Raw genomic sequence first — 26,410 nt, forward strand, 5'->3', positions numbered from 1 at the left:
TAAATCTGGTCCACTGAGGGCCAGAAACAGAAGCGCGGTGATTGATGGTGTTTTCCTTCATGCTGGCTTCTGTTTGAACACGCTGGAAAGCAATAACCTTGAACAAGATAGATTCGGGGTTGTCACTGATGCACTGGGTAAAACAATGCTTTGCTAATGGTCTTTGTGTCGATTCCATCTCTCACCCAGCTGGCTGAGGAGCTGCAGAGCAAACCACTGAGCAGTGAGATCAGAGAGCTGTTGAAACTCCTCGCAAAACCCAATCTCAAGGTGAGGATGTGTTGCACCTGCAAAGTGCTTTCTGCATCTGCTTCCTCAGGCAGCTTGGGGGTTTGTCTGCTTTAATAACTCTGTGTGTGTGCTTGTAAGAAGGTACACGGTGTTAGTCAGAAATACCTGTTATCAAGAAACACTTCTAATGTTGCCTGTTAAGTTATTATGCTGTTATACTCATACTTACAAAGGAAATTAATTGTAAGGTCATCGCTTATTTGCAAAGGATATTCCAAAGAGTAGATATGTGATTTTTTTTTTTCTTTGGCTAACTTATTTTGCATGTGGTTCATAAAATTTGTTACAACTGTGCTTTTACTTGAAAGTTTTCAGTCATACCATTAACTTAATAGCAGCATGCGTAAGTAGTGCAACCTGGTACTTGGGACAAAATTCCTGATGGGTAATATTTAAAAAAAAATTTAATTCTGAAAAGTTTCTATGAAATTCCTGGGCTTCTCTGTGGTGCTTTTGAGGAACTTGATATTTTTTATCTGACAGTAGACTATAGAACCATTGAATTGCTGAGGTTGGAAGGAAGTTGTCTGCTTCGGTGTGGTGTTCAAAGCAGGGTCAACACCGAGTTCAGAGCAGATTGCTCAGGGCTTTCTCCCATCAGGTCTTGGAAATGCCTGGGAACAGACATTCCACAAATGCTCTGTGCAGCCTCTTCCAATTCCTAATTATCCTCCTATTGAAAACCGTTTCCTTATATCCAGTCAGAACTTCCCCTGTGTGTTGTTGATGCACAGTATCACATTATTTTTCAGTTGTTCAGAGAAGGAAGACCTTCGTGCTCTAGATGAGTATTGCAGTGGTAATTAAGTGCAGTAGTTGATAAGTTTAGATGAAAACTGCGGAGTGGAAAGGAGCCCTTTTAAAACAATTGGGTTTTTATATTACCTGTAAAACACTGATCACAAAACCTGAGATGCTATGAGATCTTCAAAGTGCTGCAAAATCTTAAAGATCAATTATGCCTGCTTTTTAAAGATTTTTGCATTTTTGATTTTTCCATAGTTTGTAAAGTGACAAGCTGTTTCTCTCTGAAGGGGTAAGCAATGCCAGTGGCCTGTTGGGAGAGGATTTGTTGGTGCATCAAATTGCAGAGATCCTGAACTTCACTCTAGATGTTTCCTTAGTGACTGTCCATGTGTGCTTCATGCTTCTGGAGCTGTGGTGGGTTGATTCTGAAGACAACTCATTTGCCACAACTGCATCTCTCCCTCTCCCTTTCTTGCTTTCACTCACTCTCCCTGTCTGTTCCTTGGTAGCAGTGCAATGCAATGTGATAATCTTAGTTGGATTTCATGGAAACAAGGGCCTTCCCCTCAGCGTGGTTAATATGACTGAACAACTGCAGTGACTTAGCAAATGTCTTTCTTGGCTGCTGGAGGAGATGGCCAGCTGCAGGCTACCAAGCCCTTTGCATGGCCAGGCTGCCTAATCCTGCACAAGGCACAGATGTTTCCCTGCCCTGCATAGCTTGCAGGTGGTTGTGTGAGGTAAGGGAAAGAACTGACAGTAGGTAAGATATTTTTGTCTGTCCATTGTCTTCACCTGCCATCTCATGGCAAACATGCCTCCAAGAGAAGGTAAGTTATCACTGCTCCCTCCTGCATCATGGTGCCCAAGCGAGTGTACTGCATCCCATTAGAGGCTGTAGTTGAGATTCTTCTCTTGATTTCCCCTGCTCTGTCTTGGGCAGAGGAGGAAAAGAAGGAAGTTTCTGGGATTCAGTACTTCCGGTTCCTCCCCGAGATGCCCTCAGTCTGTTCAGTTGTATCTGAGATTATGCCATACATTACATAAGTTTTTCTAGCCCTTCATTATTAGGTTGATGGCTAGAGAGTGTTTCTTGTTCTAGATTCCTGGGATTCCTGTCTAGAACAGCTCTTTTTCACACATCTGAAATTACTTGGGATAACTGATCCATCTTTTCCAATTAGGTTCCATAGGCCTTACCCGAAAACACATATGGCTTAGTATGGGATTGACCTAGGCTCACTATATGTTATTCTGTTGGGGAAACTTTCCCCTCCTGACCTGTTTTATAACTGCAGTGTTAACTGGAGCTGGGAGAGCTTCCACTTTCCTACAGCTCTGCTCTCATGTTTATGGCATGGTGAAGGATGGTTAGGATTAGTTTACTGCACTACATCACTGCCTCCACAAGTCTGATGGTGTAAAGGGACGAGTCTAGCAAGATGATTATAACTTTGCAGGTTTGGTTAACGTACCAAAAAAGGCTGGGAGAGGTTTCAAGCAACTGTCTGATTAGATAAATATTTCTGTATTTTAATTCTGTTATACAAAATTCCTTTATTGAATATATTACTGAGTGTTTGCATCTGATGAGTAAAGCTTTGACGAATTTGTGGCACAGGTTTTCATCCATAGAGAAGTATTTTAAAGAAGAAATTAATTTCTCTGAGGCAATTTATTTATCAGACCTGAGATTTTCAAAATGTATTGAAAGTAATTCCAAGGTTTTGTCAGGTGCATTTTCTTTTGAAAAAAAAAATAAAATTGGGCATTTCTAGTCTTCTTAAAACTGTATTCAGTGTCCAGTTACACTGAGTGGGTTTTTTTCCTGTTCTCAAATGTGGCATCACTTACCGTAATTAAATGAACTAATAATGGTTGTGGTTTATCTTTTCTGATTAAAACAGGACTCTGGAAGTAGAACAGAGCACGTAGCTCTGGGAAATCAAGTGGATTTGTTTAACTGTGTGTTAGACATTTCATTTCTGCTCTAGATTTAAAATATAATTGCAAAGCCCCATGGACAAAGGCCAGCCACACTTAGTATTTTTAATTTCCAGCACTGGATGAGGACTTAGAGTTTGCATTCTGTAATCTTGCTTTACCTTGTTAAGGGTATCAAGAAATAGAACAGTATTTCCATACCTTAGAACCCAAATCCAGTTGAATACAGTATTTTATTTTTAAGCAGACCAGAAATCAGCTCTTTGATATAGAATTATAGAATATCCTTAGTTGGAAGGGACCCACAAGGATCATCAAAGTCCAACTCCCGGCTCTGCATTAGCCTTTTTTATGAGTCTCTACTACTGATGACTGAGAGCACTATGCCTTTTTTTTTTTTTTAATAGCTACATTATCTTGAGACAAAATATTTTCATTGTTATGGAGTTGTATAAGTTGGAATTTATAATTGGAAGACTTAAGATTCCAGACGTTAACACAAAATATATCTAAAAGGGAGTTTAATTCTTGATATTTAATGGACATGCCACAACCAAGTTAGCAAAATGGTAGGGTTGGAAATGGGAAGAAGCGAAGAGGTCGCTGGAGTTACTCTGTCAGTAACAGGGCAGAGCTCCAGGGAGACACACTGTAAGAAAAGAGATGTACGTATGACAGATGATCAAACTAAGAATGAAAGATCTTAAGGGTTCCAAATTCTCCTCCACTTTTAATTAAAAATTGTCTTGAATAGCAGGTTTCAGTTCCTTTTCTATCAAGCTGGAAAAAGCTGTATTCTTTTTTGGACAGTGCCATAGCACGAGAGCATAACTGTTATTTATTTTTAAAATTAGTTGAGAAACTGAAACAAATAACTGTAGGAATTAACATTTTCAGCACTTATTTGTGGGTATAAACAAAAAAGACTATAAAAGAACGAGCCATCTTTTAGTCCACTGAACAATGTTACCCCAATTATACTAACTTTGAAACGAGCTTGGGATATGTTATTCAGACCTACTTCACTCTTAACTTTGTGCTTATAACAGCAGTTACACTTCTGATAATTACATATCAAACTAAGCAAGTTACTATTTGAAGTTAATCTCTATTGGGTTAAATTTATTGCGTTTTAAATTAATATAAAATATGTCCTTTTTGGTCATTGGTGTAATGGGCGGAACAATAATTATGTCAAAAGCTAATGCCACTGTGCTAAAACTATTCTGAAGGATGTTTATACTTTTTATGACCCAGAGGAAATTAAGCTTTTCCAATGGTGGTTCTGCCTGTTTCAATGGAGTTTATCTTCTGTTTATGTGTGCTGAAAGTTTTGCCAGCTGCTAGTCTGAAACATAAACCAGGTACCTAAGCAAGGGCACCAGGCAGGACTGTGAATGAGTTCAGTGCCTCATGGTGCACCAGAACATAAAGTATTTGGGTCACTTTGGGCACTGTACCTGTAGCCATAGAAGGAACAAGAGGTGGACATACAGTATTTTTCTTGTCTTCTCTTTCTTTACCATAGAATGAACAGAATTTTGGAGGTAACTTTAAGATAACTTGCTGAGTGAAGGGAAAACTGCTCTTGTGTGACTGGGAACATTGCTGTTCAGAGAAAATACAGATTCTGTGTTCTCAGTTTGTTTTTTTTTTAATTGCTTTCGAATGGCAAAGATGCGTACACCAGAGAACTGTAAATAGGATTTATGCTTTCTCTTTTCTTTGCAATTCATTTGAGGTACACTTGACTTTCAGTTTCACAAAATAATTTACATTTGTAAATATTTTCATCTAATTTCATCTCTTCAGCTTTCCTTCAGAATAGGACTGTGAGTTAAACAAAACCAAAACTGCAGACGATGAAGCCAGGGCACTTTGTTCTTCATGTAAATGCTTCCTATGTTTGATTAGGTGTCTTTAAACAAAGAAATAGTACTTCTTTGAGCTTGAAGCATACCTTTAACCATGTCCTGTCCTGTTCTGTTTTTCTTGTATTACTGGGAAGTTTGTAAATTTTAGCCTTTATTTCATAAACAGCTGCTGATACCACCGTCCATGCCATCTGAGGCTTACTGGATTTGCACAATGGCCTAATAGACTCTTCAGATCAAAGTGCTACTTGTTCTTTTAACGAAGCAAATATTTAAAGACTTTATCAGCAGAACCTTCTAAAGCTGCCCTGCAGTCACTGGCAAAAATCAACAGTATAAATTACTGTCCAGGAGACTGCAGGCTTTTTTCTACAAGAACTTTAACATCCAAAACACTGAAAGAAAATATTGCGCTATAATAATATAAAGCAAAATCCATTTTTGCTTTGAAAAGTTCATGAAGCATTCCATGTAGCATGTAATTAAAAAAAAATCTTAATCTGAACTTTATTTTCTTTCCAACATTTCCTTTGTATTTAGACCTGCTGAGGATTTTCCGTCAGGGCTTTTTCATTGAACTAGGTGTTTTCTGCAAAGTCAACATTTTCCACTGGAAATTGTTGGGATTTGCCTACAACTGTTCAGATTTTGCATCTGGGGAACTCAAATGCAGATTTCAGGTCGGTTAACATCTGAGCTACATTTAGGCTGCTACTGTATCCTAGGCACTAGGAGGACCTTTTGGCCCTGTCCTGTTAGAGGCCTGTTTTCCCAGATGCACCAATGTTTTCTACTTTTGCACGTGTCCTGAGACACTGTTCTCCTCCTCTTTAAGAAATATTCGTGCTCACAAATGGTAACACAAACTACAGTATCTGTCCAGGAAGCAGGATTTACCATGATTTATAACTATTTACTTATCAGTTTATTGATAGGACTGGTTATAGGAATTGTGCTCTTACATGAAGAGATTTTACTAAACAAATTACTTTAGCTTTATTAATATGGTGAGCTGGAGTACATTGTATTTCATATGTCAACTGAAAAGTTACCCACATAAGCCTCACTTGCAAAATCAGATGCCATTAATTTGTAAACCTGCAAGAGCCTGCTTGATTTTGGATGGTATGCTGTGAAATATCAACAGGGAGAGAGAAATATTTATATTCCCCCCTAACTAATAGATGCAGATTACTGCAACGATCAGCAAGGGCCGCAGCGTGGATGGTTTGATACCGTTGGTTCATGGATAGCCCACAGATGTTCTGAGCATACCAGCCGTGAAGCTGGGGCAGAGGAGACTTTTGTTGGCAAATGACTGAGATCCTTGTGCCCAGTGTTTCCTGTCTTTAAACTCTGCCACCTTGGGAAACTTACCATCACACATTTTGGCAGCCCAGTTAGAGGACAAGTAGATTTTCTTCTTAGCTGTTTTTAACTTTAGACCTTGACTTCCGATTTCCGTTTCTGCTTGCACCCATAATTCAAAAAAGTCTTTTCTAGAAAACCTTTTTGGGTGGGGAGTGCTGGCAGAATATGTTGCTGTCTTTATTTTTGGAATGTTCATGCTCCTGGGATGGAATAAGTAAAACAAAAATATAATAACAAAATAGTCCTTTTAAAAACACCAAGAAAAGCCTTGATTTTTCACATCTGTCAGGCAGAGAAGCAGCTGTGGCACACTTATTGTGGTAGGAACTGACAGAGCATACATATAGCAATGTACAACATATCATAAGCATAGATATAAAATGGTGTAGAGGAAATGGAAGAATACTGCATGAATATATTTAGTAACAATCATCATATTACTCTGGCCATGCTCTCGGGTCCGTCTCCTGATAACTCAGCTGATGTCCCATGGAGAGCCTGTCTGTCGATCTTAGATGTACGGATATGAGAATGCTCCCTAGCAGCCAACATATAACAAACAAAGTGATAGATATCGTAAACAAAAGTGAAGCCAGGCAAGCTGGCAGCATAAAATATAAAATTTGAAAAGTAAATCAAATAAATTCTCTGGGTTTATATATATATACACTCTGTGACTCTGTGACTTTCCCACATGAGGGAACTGACTGACACCCACCTAAGAATGTTGAATTGCATACCTATAACTAGCATTCAGATACAGCACATAGAAGTTGGCAACATTGCTAAAGCTGGTAATGTAGAAGAAGGAAAAAATCACTACAGATAAAGTCACTCCCTTTCAAGTAGCAATTCCATTCAGGTCCTGAAAATAGACTAGTGAAAATGGAGAAACTGCATAATATGAAGCAAGTAGTCTCTTTTTTGGATGTCATCTTTTTATGCTGCTTTTTCTTTCAGTGGTGCTGTTCCTTTGCAATTGCTGGGCTGTATTGTATTTGAACTCTCCGTTCAAACAATCTTCTGTTTTTAGTTAGGTTCCCATGTAGTAGGAGTACTTTGTGGCTGAATTTAAGACCTCCTTACCATAGCTGAATATATGTTATTATTTTCTGGAAGAATTAAGTTTATTCAGATTCTTAACACTATGGATCGATAATTTTTTTTTTCTTTTAAAGACTTTAGGCATCATGCTGATGTCAAAGGCTGGATTGTTCCTAAAGACACTTTTTCAGAAAAGGCAACTGCAACCTCAGCTTTTAGTTTTCTTTAGTTTATATTTTCATATGATTTCTTTGGGGTGTCATCAGGTTGTTTTTAACCAAGAAAAGGTGCATACTACCACTGCAGACACTTAATATTGTTGTAAAGCTGCTGCTTCTTCAAAAAAGGAATTGATTAAGGATTGACAAGATATTGAAGGAGTGCTCCTGTCTCAGCATTTTCCACTATGAAAACCATGTATTTGTGCTTTTGGAAGTAACTTAAACAGGGTTAAAGCTTCAAGGACACTTTAGTGACATGAATCACGTTGCGAATGTAAAGTGTAAAGTAGGCTGTTCAAATTCTTCACTATTGATTTAAAATCAGTGCTTTTTCTGCTGTTATCCACAACTGAGAAAAAAACCAGGGCTGTCATCTGGAAGAATATTAACACCTTTACCAGATGACACAGATGGACAGACTACGTGTTTCTGTGAACACTGAGAAGAGTTTGACTTTGGAAGCATCTCCAGGGGCTGTGAACATTGAGCCAGAGGAAGCAGGAGTCTGAAGATGCAGAAAGTTCATTTTTCTGTTGGCTGTTTCTGTCTGGCTACCAGCTGCAGGTAAACCCATCAGTTCAGACTGGTGAATCTGAAATCAAGAGACGGCATTTTCAGGCAAGGAAATTACCCTTTTGTGAGAGGAAGTTCATATAGTCATGAATAAAGTCCACTGCAGTAAAGAGGAAAAAGTAATATATACTGAATATTGATCCAACTGAAATGTTGCTGTGCTAAGAACATTATTCTACAGTAGATATTAAGAACTCAAAACCACACATGTACAGTATGTATTTTAAATATTTTGAATCACTACTGTGACCCAGCTGCATCAAAGTCAGATTGGAAGGGAAGGGGATTTAATTGCCAGCTGGACAAGCTTGAACTAGAGGGCAGCTCTGGTTTAAGTACAGATGGGACAGTTGCAAGCATGGAATGTTATTTTCTCTTTTGCACATACGTAACTGCTGTCTTCTCATACAATGTATCATCTCTGGGTATTTTATAAAGAATATATAGGAAAAATATATCATTTTAAGGATGAAAAGAAGTAAATGAACCCAGATTTTTTGCCCATTAATTAGTACATCCATTGATTTTCTGATCACAAACAGAAAATTGTGCTTAATTTAAAGGATCTTATTTCATTTTTCTTACCATCAGTGCCAAAGGTTTTTTACTTACATTGGTCAAATAGTGTAAGTGATCCTCAGTAGCAAAAGCAAACTGATTTAACTGGCAGTTAACTGATTTCTTTAACATTGTGTACTCTATGTATTTGTCTTGGGAATTTTGTGTAGAACAGAAAAGGATTAGATTAGTGCAGCATCAGAAGGAATCTCTGCTAGATACTGATTACTGTAGCTTGTATACTCCCTCAGTGATTCTGCTGCCCCCCAAAATATTCAGTTTGCTGTTAGCCCAGCCATCCTCTGGCCACTTCAACAGCACAACCGAGTTTCTACTGCCTGTAGTTTTATTGCTTGCTTCTGCTTCTAGATTATGCTTCATGCTTTAGCCAGGCTGAAGAATTCAGCTAATGTGGTTGTTCTTATCTGTTAGTTGAGATGCCTGTTCTCACCTGCCTTTCTTGTTATCTTGTTAACCCATATTTTGCATCAGAATTAGGGTTGCACATACTCCCTTAACAGGCATTGTTGGTAGTTAAGAGACTGCCATGTGCTGCTGATTTCTGAGGGCTGTTTTACCACCCATTTGTTGGGGAATAGAATTAGTGGGATGGAATTCATCAGTACATCCATGTAAAGTCATGTACTCAAAATAGTAGGTTTAAAGAGTAATTCTCCTATAGAAGAAAGGTTGTTCCCCCATCCCTTATCTAATTTCTTATCTCCCTTTTTCCCTGTTAATTTTGTGCTGCTTACCAGTTGTTCTTAAATGTATAACTTGATTCTGAAACCTTATGTTTTTATCCCTTTCCTCTCCAAACTGTTCTCAAGTCAAATTGATTTTCTGTGCCTGGAGTCTGTATGCCATCACCATCATGCTTCAGCTTTCTGCTGGTTTATTCTCCTGCTTTCTAAATTCCTGCACATGTTTGGCTTTTGTGACTCCTGTGCATCTCCTTCCATTCTGATGCTCTTGACGATCTTTCCTTCAGTGGGTTCAGTCTCTTCCCAGCTCTTTCACCTTTTCCTCTTTGATGCCTGTTGCTGGATGACTTGACTTTAATTTTGTGCAAGTTACTCATAAACTAAACTTTCCAATCTTGAATAATTTTCTCAACCAGCATTTTCATCTTGTCTTTTTTTTATTTCATCTGTAACCTTATCACAAAGGAAAACATATTGTGGCTAGAGCTCTCTGGAGGATGAGCTCTGCCAAGTGAGTTCAGAGCACATTGCTGTGGCTGCTGCTGAGGTTACTTTTCTCCTCCAGTGAAACTTCTCTGTGCCAGCCTCAGTGGTAGTTACTGGCACCACGGCAAAGCAAAGAGGTGGGAAAATGCCTCTGTCTCACCTGATGGAGTTCAAGCTGAACTGCCAGAGGAGGTGGCTGGTGCTAATGATCCAAGCTGTAGACTGGGACAGCAAAGTCATGGGCCATTTTGTTCCATTCTGCTGACTGTGCTGCCAGGGCAGTGATCTGCTCCGTAGGCACGGTGGCCAGCTGCTGGGCTGGCAGTGTCACAGTCTGCTGCAGCTGTTGGCTTTCATGAAGGTTGGTTTGAGTCCCTACAAATTTTCTGTCGACGACTATTCACTGTTTAAATTTCTAATCTTGTTTTTTCCAAGTACTATTAAGAAAGAGGCTGCTTTTGTTTCTTTGCCCATTCTGTCTTGCTTCCTTAACTTACTATTTTCTGAAATGATTTTTTAGACTACTCAATGCAAAATACCTATGAAAAGCAAAACTCAAATGGAGATTTTTTTTAATAATGAGAATTAAAAAACATAAGGAGCTGTGTTGATGAGTCAGGGGCTACTTGGCGTATTATTACTCTTACGGATCTCAAAACATAAACAGAAGCAAGAAATAATGTAACATTTGTCATTGTTTTAGAGGAGCAAAAACATACTCAGTGTAGGTAAGTAATACACATTTTTCAGAATGTAGAACTGTTTTCATTAATAACAGTCTCAATTTAAATAAACATTTAAAGTTTCAGAACAGTTTAAGAAAAAGAACTTAGAATGTTTCCAATGTCAGATTTTCTTTATGTAAGTTGATAGTGTAAAATTTCAATTTATAAACTGTGAAATGATCAGCGATAGTTTTAATATGAAAAATAAGCACTAGTTATTAGACATTTCAGAGGTTTGATGAAGGTATTCATTTCCAGCTAGATCATGTCTAAGAATTTAGCTGAACATCAATATTTATATTTAGGTAGTGCAGGGGCTTGAATCATACCTTCTTTCAAGTCCTAAATATGGACCATGTTTACATTAGTGAATCATAAATATAGAACTTAGAGCTGAAATAAAATCTTTTTCTCCAGAGGTGCTTAAATATACATGACCCAAATCTTGGATCCAGTGTGCATAGTTCCGAAGAGCCGTGTATTGGAAAACAAAACCAAAACATTAAAAAGAAATAAAAATTGATCTGCAGTTCTAGCAGTCTCTTTTGACACGTAAAAAATTAGTATCGTGGAAATTAGTAAGTTGATAATTTCTTATGTACAAAAAGAGAACATTGTTACCTTTGCATTGCCTTGTGCATTTACTGCAAAATTATTCTGGGTAAATCTTGATCATCTTAGGATCATCTTAGGATCTTGGCATTTGTAATTTGTTTGCTTTTTAAAAAGTCACAAACTTTCCTATACAAGTCTAGTCCAATACATAGTTTTTTGGACTAAGTGGAATGGTACAAAGATGCTACTGAAGAAATGTCGCTTTACTCTGTGAATACAGTTGTCTCTTTATGTGTTCAAAATATACAGAAGTGCTCTCTAGGACAGGCTCTGATAACTTCTAGTTGAATACAGTAAATGAAATCAAAATGCATTTTTAAGTTTTGTTTCCAAATTAGTTAGTGCACAAAATCTGTGCTGATGACTGTTTCAAGAGCAACTACAGTGGACAGAGAATAGTGTGTCATAAGAAGCAGTGATGGAAGACAAACATGTTCAGTGTGCAGCATAAACAAATTTGTGATGACAGAACCTCTTCTGAAAGTTTGAGAAAAGGCAAATTGTTTCTGGCATTCCTACTCTTATCTAAAATATGTATCTTTGCACTGAGATAAAGTAGTGCTGGAGTTGGGGGAAAAAATTTTACATTGCAAGCTGTAGTACACTGTGGTTTAATATGTTCTTTGGGAGAAGAAGGGGGTGGGTTGGTAAGTTCCAATCATTGTGAGTGAAGAAAAGCATCATAAATACCAGACATTGATTGACATTGGTTTATAATGCTTGGGATGCATCCTTGTTCTGCATGGGGTATCCAGGAGCCTAAACTGGCAGTGAGGGCAGGGAAGTATCTTATTAACACTGGTGGCATAATTCAGTGGAGTAGTGGACAGAATCTATTTCACAAATTTCGTTGTTAAGGGCAGGTTCTTTTGAACATGTTTTAAGTGGCTGCCTTTTACTATGGAAATGGTGCTTTAGATTATTTTCATCTGTTTTCTCTATCTACCTGATTGTTTTTGAACTGCAATATAGAACCTCATTAAATTGAACCAGTCCATGAATGTGCCCTAGCTTTATGTGGAAAAACGTAATTGCAGAGTTTTAGAAGTCTTAACTGTAAGTAGCCTGTAGTGAAAGCAAACACTGCTTTTGTTTTAGTATATCTTTGATATTTCACATACATCTTAAGATGACTGCATGTGATTGCATGGCTTTTACATGTGTAATACCTCACAATAAACATTTCCAGGAGGTTCCATAATTGCTAGCCTGAGGTTTTTAGCTCAGATCTAAAGTAAAACTTGTCCTTGGTTGGAGAAAGATGGTAATTTCTGATGGTAATAGTACAAATTCATAATTATGTATTGGGAGGAAGACCAGAAGTAATTAGTGAAGTAATAGTTGAAGTATTTTTATCAAATTATACAATATAAAAATTAGTAAAACAATAACAATTTATTGTGAGGCAGGCATGATCTTCCTTTGTGTTTATTTTGTTGAAGCCCTAACTTGAAATTTAAACTTCAGAATTTCAAGATTACCATATGCTCTTTGCCTTCAGCTTTAGACATGATAGCTTGTAGCATTGCCTGGACATTGTTTTCTGTTGTTACAGCCTCCTCCATTCGTAAAAAATATCCTAGAGTAGCATAATGGAAGTGTCATGCTTTTTTAAAACGTTTGCATTATCCTTGAGAACATACACTTTCTGATCATTCGTGTACTCAGTCAAATTTTGTGTGCCTATTATTAAGTAGCAAGTAAATGGCATCAGAGAAATGTAACAATTTTCTGGTCTTTATTAAGGAGTTTTTTCATAAACATTACTGTAATTGTTATAATTGATGAATTATTACAGTCATTGATATGATGCCTTCTAGTGTCATTGATGCCAACAGCACTGATGTGTTCTGCTTCATCCTAAACATTTTGACATTTTCAAAAATGCTTTATTTTATTGTTGTGAAGGTTATCAATTTGCAAATTACTTCTGCTGTTCAAACTACAGCTTTTGTAATATTAACTCCTGGGAAAAATATCCAAGTATTTAGAGGCAACTATTTGAAAACAGAAGCAACTGAAAGCAGTAGATAGAATTACATGTATGACTGTTGCTGTTATTTCTGGTACAATGCACAGTTTTCTCTACAAAAGTAAAAGCATTATGTAACCTTTTTTTCACCAGTTTAAAAGGTATTACAAATAATGAAGTCTTTTCAAAATAGAAAAGAACTTTAAGAGTTCTGTATCTAGAAAAAGCTGTGAATTTTATATTATCACTGAAGTTTTTTGGGGGGCATGTGGAGAATGAGCTTTCTATTTTCCATTGCCTTTCAAGACTTTTTATTTTCTGAAAGGTCATAAACACATGCCTAAATCAAATCTTTTTCAGCAGAATATTCCTCAATCTCAATAATGAATTCCATAATAAATTAAAAATTCCTAAGAAAATTTGAGGCTCGTATGAAAGGGAGCTAGTATGAAAGGGATCCAGTAACCAGGGAAGCTTCCAGAGCTCCTGTGGAGGAAACAGTTGGGCAACATCCTCATGTCATGCATCTCATGCTTGAACAGAAGTCCTGGATAGGACTCCCTGCTGTATCAAAGAAACTTTTTATTTAGGGCAAGTATAATTATTTTCTTACTTCTGGAGACTTGGGTTTCCTCCTGCTCATAGTTCTTGTAATTTCAAGCTAATGTGCAAAGCATGTGGTATTTTTTGTGTATGAAGACAGTGTTCCCCATCCACAATTTACTACTGCATATATTGTATATATGGAAGCATATATTTTATGGAGTTGTTTCATCAGTTTGAAATGTGTTAAAACTGTATAAAAGAATTATATTCAGTCTACATGCATCACAGTAGTAGAGTCAGGCTATAAGTAATATCTTCTGCTTTGCCTTCCCTAAACTCTTCAGATGCCAAATAATATACTGACTATTAATGTTTCCAGGCTTTGCTCTCTGTACATGACACTGTTGCTCAGAAGAACTATGATCCTGTCTTGCCCCCCATGCCTGATGATATTGATGAAGAAGAAGATTCAGTTAAAATAATTAGGCTTGTCAAAAACCGGGAGCCCTTGGTAGGTAACCCTGTCTTTTGGTTTGGGGTTTTGTGTTTGTGTGCAGGGTGGAGAGTGCTCAGATTATGAATGTGAATGGGTGACATTAACTTGAAATGTGGATAGACAGACATTAAATGTGTTATTCATAACATTGAGTAATACACTTGTGACTTCCATTTGGAGTCATTATTAGTAAAGCATATGAAATGAATAATAAGATTTTGTTCATTCACGGTGTTTAAGCATTGTATATGTGAGCCAGTCTGCACATTTAGATCAATAACATATTCGTATTTTATCTTGAATTTGAATCATGAACTTATTTTAAAATGAGAGACAGAGAATGAATCCCCAAAGAAATCTTGACCTGTGTTGTGAACTGTGCCTGTTAGCATTCATGTAAAAAAATGTGACCTTTCAATACACTGAAAAGAAAGCATAAAAACATATTTTAAAATACTTGAATTGAAATCTGGGCAAATTTAAGATGTCTGTTGTTGTACTTTGCATTATGAGTACTAGAAAGGTAATATCTTCATGGGGATATCTGGAAAAATGAAAGGACTAAACCTAGGTTGTATTACAAGAATATTAAAACGCTTTACTGATTTGGTTATTTTTATTTGCTGTAGAGTGGGAGTCATCTTGTATAAAATTTAGCTATATTCTTCTTCTCCTACAAACCAGTGAGAGCTTTGTTTTATGTTATACTGGCTATTTGTTTTAATGGATAGCAATCCTGGGGAAATATCTGCAAAGTTACTTTGAGAAAGTCATGATTTTGTACTTGAGATGACGGTGGGAGAGCGATGCCTCTGTTAGACATACAGGGGTAGCTTGTCCCCTGCTGTCACCCTAATTCTTGAAGGATTTCTGGCATCAGTAAACAAGAAATGGATTTTCATATTGACAGACTGTAGGTGACTGTGGGCATAATTACAAGTTTGACCATATGGAGAGTTTTTACTGTTTTAACGTACTAAATACTTTTCCCCAAAATATTTAAATCATGGCTTTAAGCTTTTTATTTTTTTTCGTCAAAGAAATTATTTGAGGAAGAAAACAAACTTGCTTTCCTATTTAGTATCAGCAAGATTATTCATTCTGAAAGATGTGTGGAAATTTGAACATACAGTATGAAATGAGGCCTAATTGAGCATCTTATTTTTAGTATTAATGAAAACACCCCTTTTTTCTAATTTGTCAGAAAAAACTTAATAAAATCTTAATTTACATAGTTTCATATTACAAACATGATTCATTACTAATACTTTTGAGTTGAATGCCATGTTAATAGTATCCCAAAATGGACTGGATAATTGTAACTTCTGAAAATGTGTATGAAATATATACTCTGTTTATTGGCTTTTGAGATTTTAAACTCTCTTAAAGGGATGCACAGAGTTGCCTAAGCTAAAGGTTATCCTTGTACTGTTGCTCCAGTTTCACTCTTGCCCATTCACTCCTGTGGGACACTGAGCTCTTCCAGGTTCCTGTGTGTCTGTTTAACCCCAGCCGGCAGCTCAGCCCCGCTCAGCTGCGCGCTCACTTTCCCCAGTGGGATGGGGGAGAGAATCTGAAGGATGAACATGAGAAAACTGGTGGGTTGAGATAAACAGTTTAATAGGTAAGGCAAAAGCTTCATGTGCAAGCAAAGTGAAGGAAGGAATTCATTCACCGCTTCCCATGGGCAGGCAGGTGTTCAACCGTCCTTAGGATGGCAGGGCTTCATCAGCTGTAACCGTTTCTTGGAAAGGAAAACAGCATCTCTCCAAACATCCTCCCTTCCTCTTTCTTCCCCCAGTTTTATTGCTGAGCATGACAGCATATGGTGTAGGATATCTGTCTCCCTGATCAGGTGGGGTTGGCTGTCCCAGGTGTGCCCCCCGAACTGCTTGTGCACTGTGCACCCTCAACCTCCTCGCTAGTGGGGTGGGGAGCAGGAAAGGACCTGAGTGTTCAAGCACTACTCAGCACTAGCTAAATCGTCAGTGTTATCAACACTGTTTTATCACAAATCTAAAACACAGCACCATATGAGCCATCATGAAGAAAATTAACCCTATCCCAGCCAAAACCAGTACATTCCCTTAAAAGGTGCATCCACAGTTAGCACAACTCTTGTGCTAAGGAGGTAACAAGGTAACAGAGAAGGTTTTTTAGATGTTTTACTAGACACTACAAGTACATATGTCATGAACGCTGTTACAGCTGAAAATAGTTTCCTAACACTACAATAAACAAACCCGGCAATAAAGAGTAAGTTCCAAACATTCATTTCTTCAGTTTAAGACTTCTTTGTTTATTTACCAAGGCAAAACCAGCCTTATAATGGAATCTGTCATAGATCTGTGCTACTAGGAGGAGGCAAAGGGCGTGAGCTGATTGCAGCCTACAACTACTTGAGAGGGGGGAGCTCCCGAGGACAGTAAAGGCAAACTCCTCAGCAGTAAAAGATGCTAAAACACTGGGCAATGGCCACAAGTTGCAGCCCTGGGAGGTTTAAATGAAGAATTAACATACGTATTTCATTAGGTGGGAAGTTCAGAACTGGTGCAGACTAACAGAACTTGTGGAATCTCCAATCTATTCCATAAGGAAATGGCTGGACTGGGCTGGCAGTAGTCCTGCCCTGAGCAGGAGATTGGCCTGAATGACTTCCAAAAGCTGTCCTTTATTCAGCATTTCTAAGGTTGTACCTTATCTGTATGGGATACAGATCTTTCCAGATCCTCAGCCTATCTTGATGTTTTGTTTTCACTGGAGAAGAGCTTATGGTGAGTTGTGTTACTTGCTCTCCGGGAAGAGTTCAAGGAAAAGTGTGTAGTGTCCTCCTTCTCTTCACTAACTCACCTTTAATCCATTTGAACAATTATTTATGTTCATGTCAAACATTAATTTTGTTGTTGTAGATTTATAGTGACTTATTATGACACCATCACCACAATACATAACAAACCTATTATTTGTGTCTCTATCTTTCCTAGATTTTTTTCCTCTTAGGTGAGGGTGAAAAGAAACATGGATAGTAATTCAGATAAGGTCTTACCAAAATATAGCATGGCAGAATAAATAGACATGTTTAAACTATATTAGATCTACTGAATTTTATGCTTCCCAAAGTTCTTTTACTAAAGAAAGGATATGCTATGGTCTGTGTTTTACTGAGCTAATTACAATTTCATTTTCTATTTATTTTCATGTTCTTTTAATGACTTTTCCTTCAGAACTTATTCTAAAGTCTTGGATATTCTTAATACACATCAAAGAGTTTCTAGTTGTTTGGTTTATCTATTCACTATTCTCTGGTCAAAAAGTCTGACTTCCACTTGCAGCATTCTGTCAGAATTCTACTACTAGAAGCAACTGAGATTGAGATTGGAGGTACCATATGATATTTTTTACTGGCATAGACACTGTCTGGTTTCTTGACTTGAAGATACTTTGAACTTTTCCTTCACCTCAGACACAGTCTCTACTCTATTTGTACCCAAGCAGTAGAGATTGTTTCCCTGCAAAGCCATGAGCTTAATGTCAGTTGCACACCCTGGACATTCTGAATCGCATTTCCTTTGGATGACTTTCAACAGTACTCACTGTGAAGCAAATAAGTCACTCTCTTAACTTCTTTGGAATATATCTAGTGACCGTTTTTATATAAAACTGCACCACATTTCCTCTTGTTCGTGCTTTTCTCCGAGTTAAGCACCTCACTGGTGTTCTGAGCCAGTGTTAATCATATATGAATGAAGCCTGCGTTCCCAGGAGTAATCATTTCAAAAGAGAGGGAAACACATGGTTTGTGGGAGGGCCTTCTGTTTGCCAGATTTCATCAGTTCAGAAGTCAGTGCTGAACTTTCCTCCAGTGTTTTGGAAGAGATGTTTTAAACTTGTTAATCCTTCCACGGTATTTGATTTGGTCTACTTGCAAATGCTGTTCTAGCAGTGTCTCCCTCAAGTGAGGTGAAATTGTGTTATGAGGTTTTATTCTAACAAAGAAATTTGGAATATCTTTGAACCTTGCATAAAGGGAAGTAGAAACGTCTCTTTTCAGAGAAAATGCAAAATTCACCTGGCTATAGTTATAGCTTTTTATCAGAAGTTTATGGCTTTTTATCTGGTAGCTTGGAGAGTTTTTACTTATGCCTAACTCTCCAAGGCATTTTCAGCCACAGCCCTGTTCCTGCTTAGCAGTTCTGATATCTGAGATGCTCAACCACGCTACCAGGAGTTCAGTTCCTGGTCTCTCACTACTTCCAGCTCCCAAATGATATTCCAAGTTTGTTACAGCTGTTATTCTGAATAGGATGCTTCTTCACATTAAGATGGTTGCTTCTTCATCACGCAGATTAATTTCACATAAATCTAGCCATTTGGAAACTAACCTCTATGCCATTCCATGTCTTTAGTTAAGAGAAAAATAGGCAGCTCCAGAGAATGGACCATGCCATCTATTTGAGGTGCCTGACTTAATGAAAGGATGATTCCTTCTCCAGAGCTGCCTATCAGTTTTCATCAAGTATAGGAGTAGCTTGGACACCTATCTTGGACCACATAACTGATTTCCGTAGCTGAACTTGGGTGAAATGAATTATGGTGATTTAAAAGGCTCATTTACATGTTCTGCCTGTGCAGATTCTACAGCTTTCACTTGCCTTGCACTTAGTCCCTGTAGCTCAGTTCTCATTAGCAAGTGAAGCCAACTGTTCTTTAGGTGGGATTAATTTGGGTGTAGGGTCAGCTTTAGTCTACATGTAAGTGGGCATCAACTTTTAAATAACTCTTAAGCTAGGTAACTGATATTTGCACTTTCAATAGGGAATGAATTAAAATAAGGCTTATTGAAGTACTTGCATTCAACATCTGCACATGCTTTTGCTTAACAGGAAGGTGTCCAATGATATTACTGATGAAATATTTTCAAATTTTCAAATATTTTCACATTCTCTTATTAGTAATTTATTTTACAGGCTAATATTTCCTTCTTTAAAAATAGAGACTTACAGTGTTTATCTTCTGGAACCAGCAGATAAATGGATGAACTAATAAAGCTCACATCTGTGAAACCCTGAGCAATGCTTACCAATCAGTGGTACTACACTAAAAATGGGGAAAAAAAAAAAAGGCAACCAAAAAACAGTGAGAGAGCCTTGCTGAAGGAGCTTTTATTATTTTTAGTGCTTTTGCATGGCATACCTCTAAGCATTTTCTCAGTCTGATCACCATATGGCTCCCAAACTCCTTATTTTTCTCTTTAAAAGTATTTTAAACTGAGCTATGCTATTACATCTGTATATGTCTCATTTAGGGTAACTTACACTTTTGGCTCACAACACTGAAAATATTTTCCAGCTCTCAAGGTCCAGTCTAACCTTCTTCCATTTTTAAAGCTCTAAATGAGGAGCTGCACTGCACATGTAACTGAGAGTACTGGAGCTGAACATCTTATAAGGAGAATTTCTTGCCAGATTATATGTACCTCATAGTTTAAGCAGGGCTGGCAGCAGCACAAGAGAAGCTGCTTTTTCAGAAAAACAGGTCTTCAGGTTTTCAAAAAAAAAAAACCATTTGTGTTCGGTGATTTCTTTTTAAGAGTGCTAAATTGGGAGGGAAGTGGAATTTTAGGAACCTCCTTTTTAATTTGGGTACTATAGGTGCAGTGAAATACATAAACTCAAACAATGCTTTTCATGGACCTTCCCATTCACTTTGGGTTTGCCATAGAGGAGTTACTGATAGTGAGCAAACTCGGCTTAAATAATTTCCCTTTAATTTTGAACTTGATTTTGTCCTTTGTTTGAAAATTCCAATTTAGCTGTTATCTTCACTGGGCTATCTTTCAGATCAGTTAATCTGTGCTAGGAAAATTAATTTTGTGCCAGTACTGATAATCACATGGAGCATGAAGTGACTGTTCCACTTGGACAAGAGCCTTATTGTTACTTCCAGATGCTGTCTGGGTCAATCCTGTGGGCTTCAATTGCACCGAGTTTTTTTTCCTACGGTCTGTCTAAAAAGGCTGGTGAAGTGAAGAACTGCTTCAGGCTGTCAGTCATCACTTGCCTTTTGCATTTGGTGGCATTTATTGGTGTTGACTTCTGGGTAAAAGGCATAAAGCCTTTCTGATCAAGGCTTTTCCCTGGTTAGTTAGGAGAGCCTCTGTTTTATACGGATAATGTAATGGAAATGCCCTGTATTTATATTTACCTCTAACATCCTAATTTCTTTTTGATAGATATATTCAGAAAAAAAAAAGCCTTTTACTTTTAAATGCATAGAACTTTTCAGATATTAGTAATAAACTTCAAATCAGTAGCTGTTGCTGCAAAGTCAGAACTTAATATTGAGCTATAAGGTAGAATTGTTAATATGCAACTTATAAATTATAAAAATACATTTGTTTAAAATATTCTTAATGATATGCAATTCTTCTTGCGCAGAAGTCTGATCATGAGTTTTTGAAGTGAGATTAGCTGCAGCTAAATCTGTGTTTTTGGAACTCTCACACTAATTTGAAACTGTAGTGCAAACAAATGCTTACTGATATAATTACATAATAAACAATACATACAATTAAGGCTGGCAATTTGCAAAATTACTTTGCTTATGGATAGAATTTTATACTAATAAATGTAAGATATGAAGTGCACAAATACAGCATGTTAGTTTTGCTGTGGAGTGCTGATTACTGTTAAAGTTTCAGCTGGAGTGAATATTATATGATGACTGTTTTAATCTTTCTCTATTAGCAATAAATGCAACTTGCATATAAAAAGTATAAATTGATCTCCCATTTTTTGTCTTAATGACTTGTGCTATATTTCCATCTTTGATGGAGAGGGAAAGGGAAACAAGTTTCTTTGCAGTCAGTAAAATTGTTAACTAGAGAAATCTCAGCCCTGTTATTAATTTGTACATTTTTTAGCTTTATGTTCCTAGAAGACTTAAAAATTGAAGAAGTAATAAACATGATATTCATGTTTAATCTAAACAAATATAGAACAGTACCTGCTTTAACTACACAATGTTCTTTTACCTCAGTGCCTTGCACTGTGTTTGTGTAATGCATGAAAACAGTCATGACTAATTCAGGAAATGTTCCCCTCCTCTGCATTTCTGTCCTGTGAGTGTTCCAGGTGAGCCCCAACATACAGGGGCATTTCTCAAATTCATGTTCGTTTATTGATAACATTGTAAAGCCAAATGATGATCAGTGGGTGCACGGACAGTTCTGAGCATAAAGTGCAACAATTATGAACACAGATACATTTTATGTACCATAGTTTGTAATGTGGCCTATTTTAATGTAGGAACAACTATTTATCAGTTTTCAGCAGTAGTTTAATACGGTTTTAGCAGCAGACTCAAGTCAGGTACACTGCACTTAACATTAAGTTGAAAAGCAAACTTTTTCCATCATTTTTCCTTTTGTTTTTTTTTTAAAGCTGTGAACTCACAGAATGCATGTGTTACTTCTGAATGGAAAAGAAGGCACATTTTAAGAGGATAGTTATAAAGCAACGTATTTTGTATGTTCTTTTCATGAACAAGTATCATTCCTGGCTTATTCACTTACTAATACAATGTCAGCTTTTTACAGTTATACATAGCAAATGGTTTTTAGTGTAGTATATTAAAATTTTGGTGAGATTAACCAAACAACTTTTTTTTTTTTTTTTTTTTTACCCAAGGGAGCTACTATTAAAAGGGATGAACAAACTGGTGCAATTGTGGTGGCCAGGATAATGCGTGGAGGAGCTGCAGATAGAAGTGGTAAGGTGTTGCTGCTCATCTGAATAAGATGAGATAAAATGGCATGTTTGGTAGAAATTAAATACATCAATTAAATACTATCAGAAACAGAAGTATTTTGGCTCTGGACACTTTTGCAAAATGATATTTTAATACTGGTATTAGTGCTGATTTTTTCCCCAGTTCAGTTGCAATGAGGTGTCTTTGAGTTAGCAGATACAGATACAGTGGGATTTTTAAGATATATCATGTTTTGTTCCAGTTGAAGACATCCACTTAGAAATCATAGAATATGCTGAGTTGGAAGGGACCCATCAGGGTCACCGAATCCAACTCTTGTCACTGTGCCAGACACCCCAAGAATCACACTGTGATGGGATATGCCAAGGTTACAACCTGCTGATGGAAAAACTCAGGGTGCTGGCATTATTTTATATTAGAACATCCACTTGGAGTTTCAGCTGGTAGTTCTCAAAATAACAGCACATCCTTGACTTCCATTGTTTAGTTTGGGATGATCGGGGTCTGCAAGAAGTCCTGAACTATACACTTAAGTGCCTCTTTCCCTGAAGAGAATCTAGGACAGCTGTGTTTTACTCTTAAATGGGGTAGTGGAGTAAATCTAGATAGATAGATAGATAGATAGATAGATAGATAGATAGATAGATAGATAGATAGATAAATTAGCAAGCATTTGTGCCACAATTTGTGCCACTCACAGCTAAGTGATCTTTGCAGTACTTGCAGCTGTGTAGCAGTAAGAAAGTAGAATGAGAAGAAAAAGAATTGGCACAGACATTTTTGAAGCTTCTGCATAAAAGTCCAGAAAAGTTGTAGAAAAATGGTACTAATTTTTAGGAGAAAGACAGGGAGGTGAGTAAACCAACCATCTCCAACTTACCTGGGAGGACAGTAGCTGTTGTTATATTTACCATATATTCCTCCTTTTAAGTAAGAGCTTAAAGTGTGTGAACAAGGGAGAAGCAAACTGAATGTTAATGGCAGGTTTTGTATAATACATAGCTACAGTTTCACAACTCCTCTTTTTCTTCTGTAGGTCTTATTCATGTTGGTGATGAACTGAGGGAAGTCAATGGTATTCCTGTAGATGATAAAAAACCTGAAGAAATAATACACATTCTGGTAAATACCAAACATTTTAAAATTAATTTAGGAGAGTGAAGAAAAAGTAATTAGACTTTTGATTTCTACTTTATTTCTTAGGAAAAAAAGCATATTCTAATATAATGTCTTTTCTTCCAGTGCCATCATTAACAAACCTTCTCCTGAAGAGTGATTTCCTACTCATTACATATATATGCAATTATGGATTACTTGTGAAGAGTTAAATTCAGTAATATGGCTATAAATATGCTGCAGAATGTTGCAGACTTCAGTGTATAATCTACAGTTTTTAAGGCCCACCATGATCTGTTGAATTCAAACTCCGTGTGACAGTTAATTCCTAATACATATACTAGATAGACTATATAACTGGTTTATTGAGGTTTTATTTGTCATTTATTTGCATTATATAGCTATATATTATTTTGTTTGTGCTCCTCTGATCTGCACAGTCTCTAAAGTGGGGCTCATTACTGACTTAGGAAACACTAATGCAAATTAAGTAATTTAGACTTTTTCAGAAATATTTAATATTTTTACAAAAAGAAACTAATGAGGGTCGTGACAACTCTTTTATTCATGCTGTAGGCATTTCTGCATACATAAATAGCTTACTTTCTTGCTGAATGGAGTAAGTGTCTCACAGTTTCAGTTCAGTAAGCTAGATGATTCATTTCAAGTGTTAGCCTGCTGATATTCATACTTATTATATGATTTCGTGTTCGCTACACAACCATATTTTCCTGCAAAAATTAATATTTAAAAACGTCTAGAAACACAGTACCTCGAGAAAAGGTGTGAACAATTTCCCCATTTACCTCTTTGAGGTACAGTAAAAAACATCAAAAGCTAGTTAGAGCTTGTTTCAAAAGTAACAAAATTATTGATTCCAGTCCTGCGGCGGGTAGAATAAGAACTTGGCCGCTGCTTGTCCAGCAGTGAGCTCTGGGAGCGCAGACATGCCGGCAGAAGTTATGTCTCGCTTGGTAGTGGACAGGCCTGTTTCCATTTTGCTGAAATCGTTGGCTGTCTCTTGCACTCGGCGAGTTTTATGAAACTTGTCGGCTGCATGCAATAGTAGCAGAGGCTCCAACTGATTAGCACTTCCTTCAATAGCAAAGTGTCACTGAGGCAGTGGGAATATATTGTGGTTAATAAGTAACATGCAGCCAGACACACTTTAAGTGGGATATAGGAAAGATGAATGGATGAGGTGGTTGATGATGGCTAACTTGTTTTAAGATTTATAGTGGAGGGCTTTTTTTCCATTTAGTACACGTAATATATTCAAATATGTTTTTCTTTTCTAGTTTCTTAAAGTTGCCAAGCGAATAAATCCCCCCCAATAGCTCTCTATGATAAATATGGCACAAGCCTGTTTGAATTTTTCTATCTTTTTTTATTTTGAAAAATGAAATGTTAGTTCAATTTTTCCAGGGATGTCCAAACTATGCCAGGAGTCCAGCACTTGCTTCTAATATGCATACATTTTAGCTGTAGCATTTTCCCCTGCCTTCAGTGCAGAACTGGGACCTCTGAACCATGCAGGCCTCAGTTTTTAACAGTCCATCTCTACCCACCAATGAAGCAAATAAAGCCAAGCATTTCAAGTGCTTTTGTGAGGCAGAGTTTGGTGTAGTGAAGTTGTCAAACTCTGTGGATCATGCTTGGGAGAGGATTGATTCATTATATTTGAGTATTTTTAAATTCACTTGAATTTCTTTATCTTTTAAGTTTTCTTTTAAATTCTCAGTGCATTTTCTTTTCAAATGTTCACCAGGCTCAGTCTCAAGGAGCAATTACATTTAAAATTATACCCAGTGTGAAGGAAGAAATGCCAGTGAAGGAAGGCAAGGTAAGCAAAACTATTTCAGTAACTGTTAGGCTGAGGATATGTATTGTTTGCTTGGATGACGGAAGCAAGAATGGGATTTATGCCTCTGGACTCAATTTTCATTGTGTGACAATGTGTAGCACTGTACAATTCATTAGGCAAAAGCTGAATTTATGAGTGGGTGTAACATGGTTCTTAAGCCCAAGCCTTACAACTGTGTAGTTGACATGGGTAATCCTCCATCTTCTGCGGGGACCTGGCTTGCTCCCAAGTACTTCTTTCCTTCCATCATCCACTAGGCAGAAGACACTGGATAGCATCTTGGTTCCAAAGTACCTTCTCTTGTGTTCCTCACGTGGGCACACTCTGCACCTGCAAAGTCCTGCTTGCCTTAGAGCCTTTACTCCATTGAGGCGGTTGCAGAAGCAATTAATTGAATGTTCTCTGTATGAACTTCCAATGTTAGACATCCATAAGGATGATTTACAGCAGTAAATGTTTACATGGTTTTAGTTTAATGGTTTTGAACAGTAGAAACAGAAAAGGGAGATATCTTTGGATTCCATTTAATATTTTGATTCTAAAGATAAAACATGGTTTGTTTCAGATGTTTATCAGAGCCCTATTTGACTATGATCCTAATGAGGATAAAGCAATTCCTTGTAAAGAAGCTGGACTTGCTTTCAGAAAAGGAGATATCCTTCAGATCATGAGCCAGGATGATGCAACCTGGTGGCAGGCCAAACATGAAGGTGATGCCAATCCCAGAGCAGGCTTGATTCCTTCAAAGCATTTCCAGGAGAGGTGAGCTACTGAGAACCATAATTTCATTACTTTTTTTGAGAAGGGACTGATTTGCTAGGTTGTTAGCTTAGCATAACTGGCATGTGTAATGCTCATAGATTACATGGGTATGATAAACGTGCATTTGCAGCAAGACAACTGAACTTGGAAACATGCTGAAATACTTTGGATTTCCTTATTTCTCTGGCTAGAGTTAATAATGACAAAAACTGATAGGATAACACCGATCCAGATTGAAAGAAAAACCATATGGAAAATAGCACATCAGTATCTGTATTCAAACTGATGTGCTATGCAGGAATAAGAACTGCAGCAGGTTTTGGAGAGCTTACAAAAATTTGGAGCTGAAGATTTAATTTTTTTAGATTGTGAATAGATTGCATGGTTTTAAGTTAATTTCATATAAAATCTTCTGGATATTTTGCAGTAGTCTCATGATGTTAAGTGTTTATAAATCCCAAACTTACAGTGAAAACTGAGGAATTTGTGTCTTTCCCCCACCACCTCCCATTTTATAGGAGATTTGCACTAAGAAGACCAGAAGTGCAGATTCAGCCACTGAAAATTTCCAACAGAAAATCATGTAAGTCTGTGAACCTGGAATAGATGTAATACTCCAGATATCTAACCTTAAAAAGTATCAGTTTGTTTCAGCCTTGTGACTACAGGATACATTTTTCCTGGGCACAATAGCATCTTGATCACATTGTATCAGTAGGAAAATAAATACA

The 26,410-nt window shown here is 37.2% G+C and overlaps 1 protein-coding gene across 8 annotated transcripts in view; it reads left to right on the forward strand.

Annotated features, from left to right (window-relative positions):
- MPP7 (membrane palmitoylated protein 7) overlaps positions 1-26,410 on the forward strand; it is a 149,466-nt gene that overhangs the window by 90,298 nt on the left and 32,758 nt on the right. For all 8 annotated transcript variants that reach the window (XM_017820287.1, XM_017820290.1, XM_017820292.1 and 5 more), the window contains 7 exons: positions 190-270; positions 14,051-14,182; positions 21,856-21,937; positions 22,974-23,059; positions 24,822-24,896; positions 25,483-25,679; positions 26,198-26,262. In XM_017820287.1, coding sequence (XP_017675776.1) covers positions 190-270; positions 14,051-14,182; positions 21,856-21,937; positions 22,974-23,059; positions 24,822-24,896; positions 25,483-25,679; positions 26,198-26,262 — 718 coding nt within the window. The remainder of the gene's footprint in view (positions 1-189; positions 271-14,050; positions 14,183-21,855; positions 21,938-22,973; positions 23,060-24,821; positions 24,897-25,482; positions 25,680-26,197; positions 26,263-26,410) is intronic.

This window comes from Lepidothrix coronata, unplaced genomic scaffold, assembly GCF_001604755.1.
Source record: "Lepidothrix coronata isolate B3197 unplaced genomic scaffold, Lepidothrix_coronata-1.0 Scaffold80, whole genome shotgun sequence".
Taxonomy (NCBI): Eukaryota; Metazoa; Chordata; class Aves; order Passeriformes; family Pipridae; genus Lepidothrix; species Lepidothrix coronata.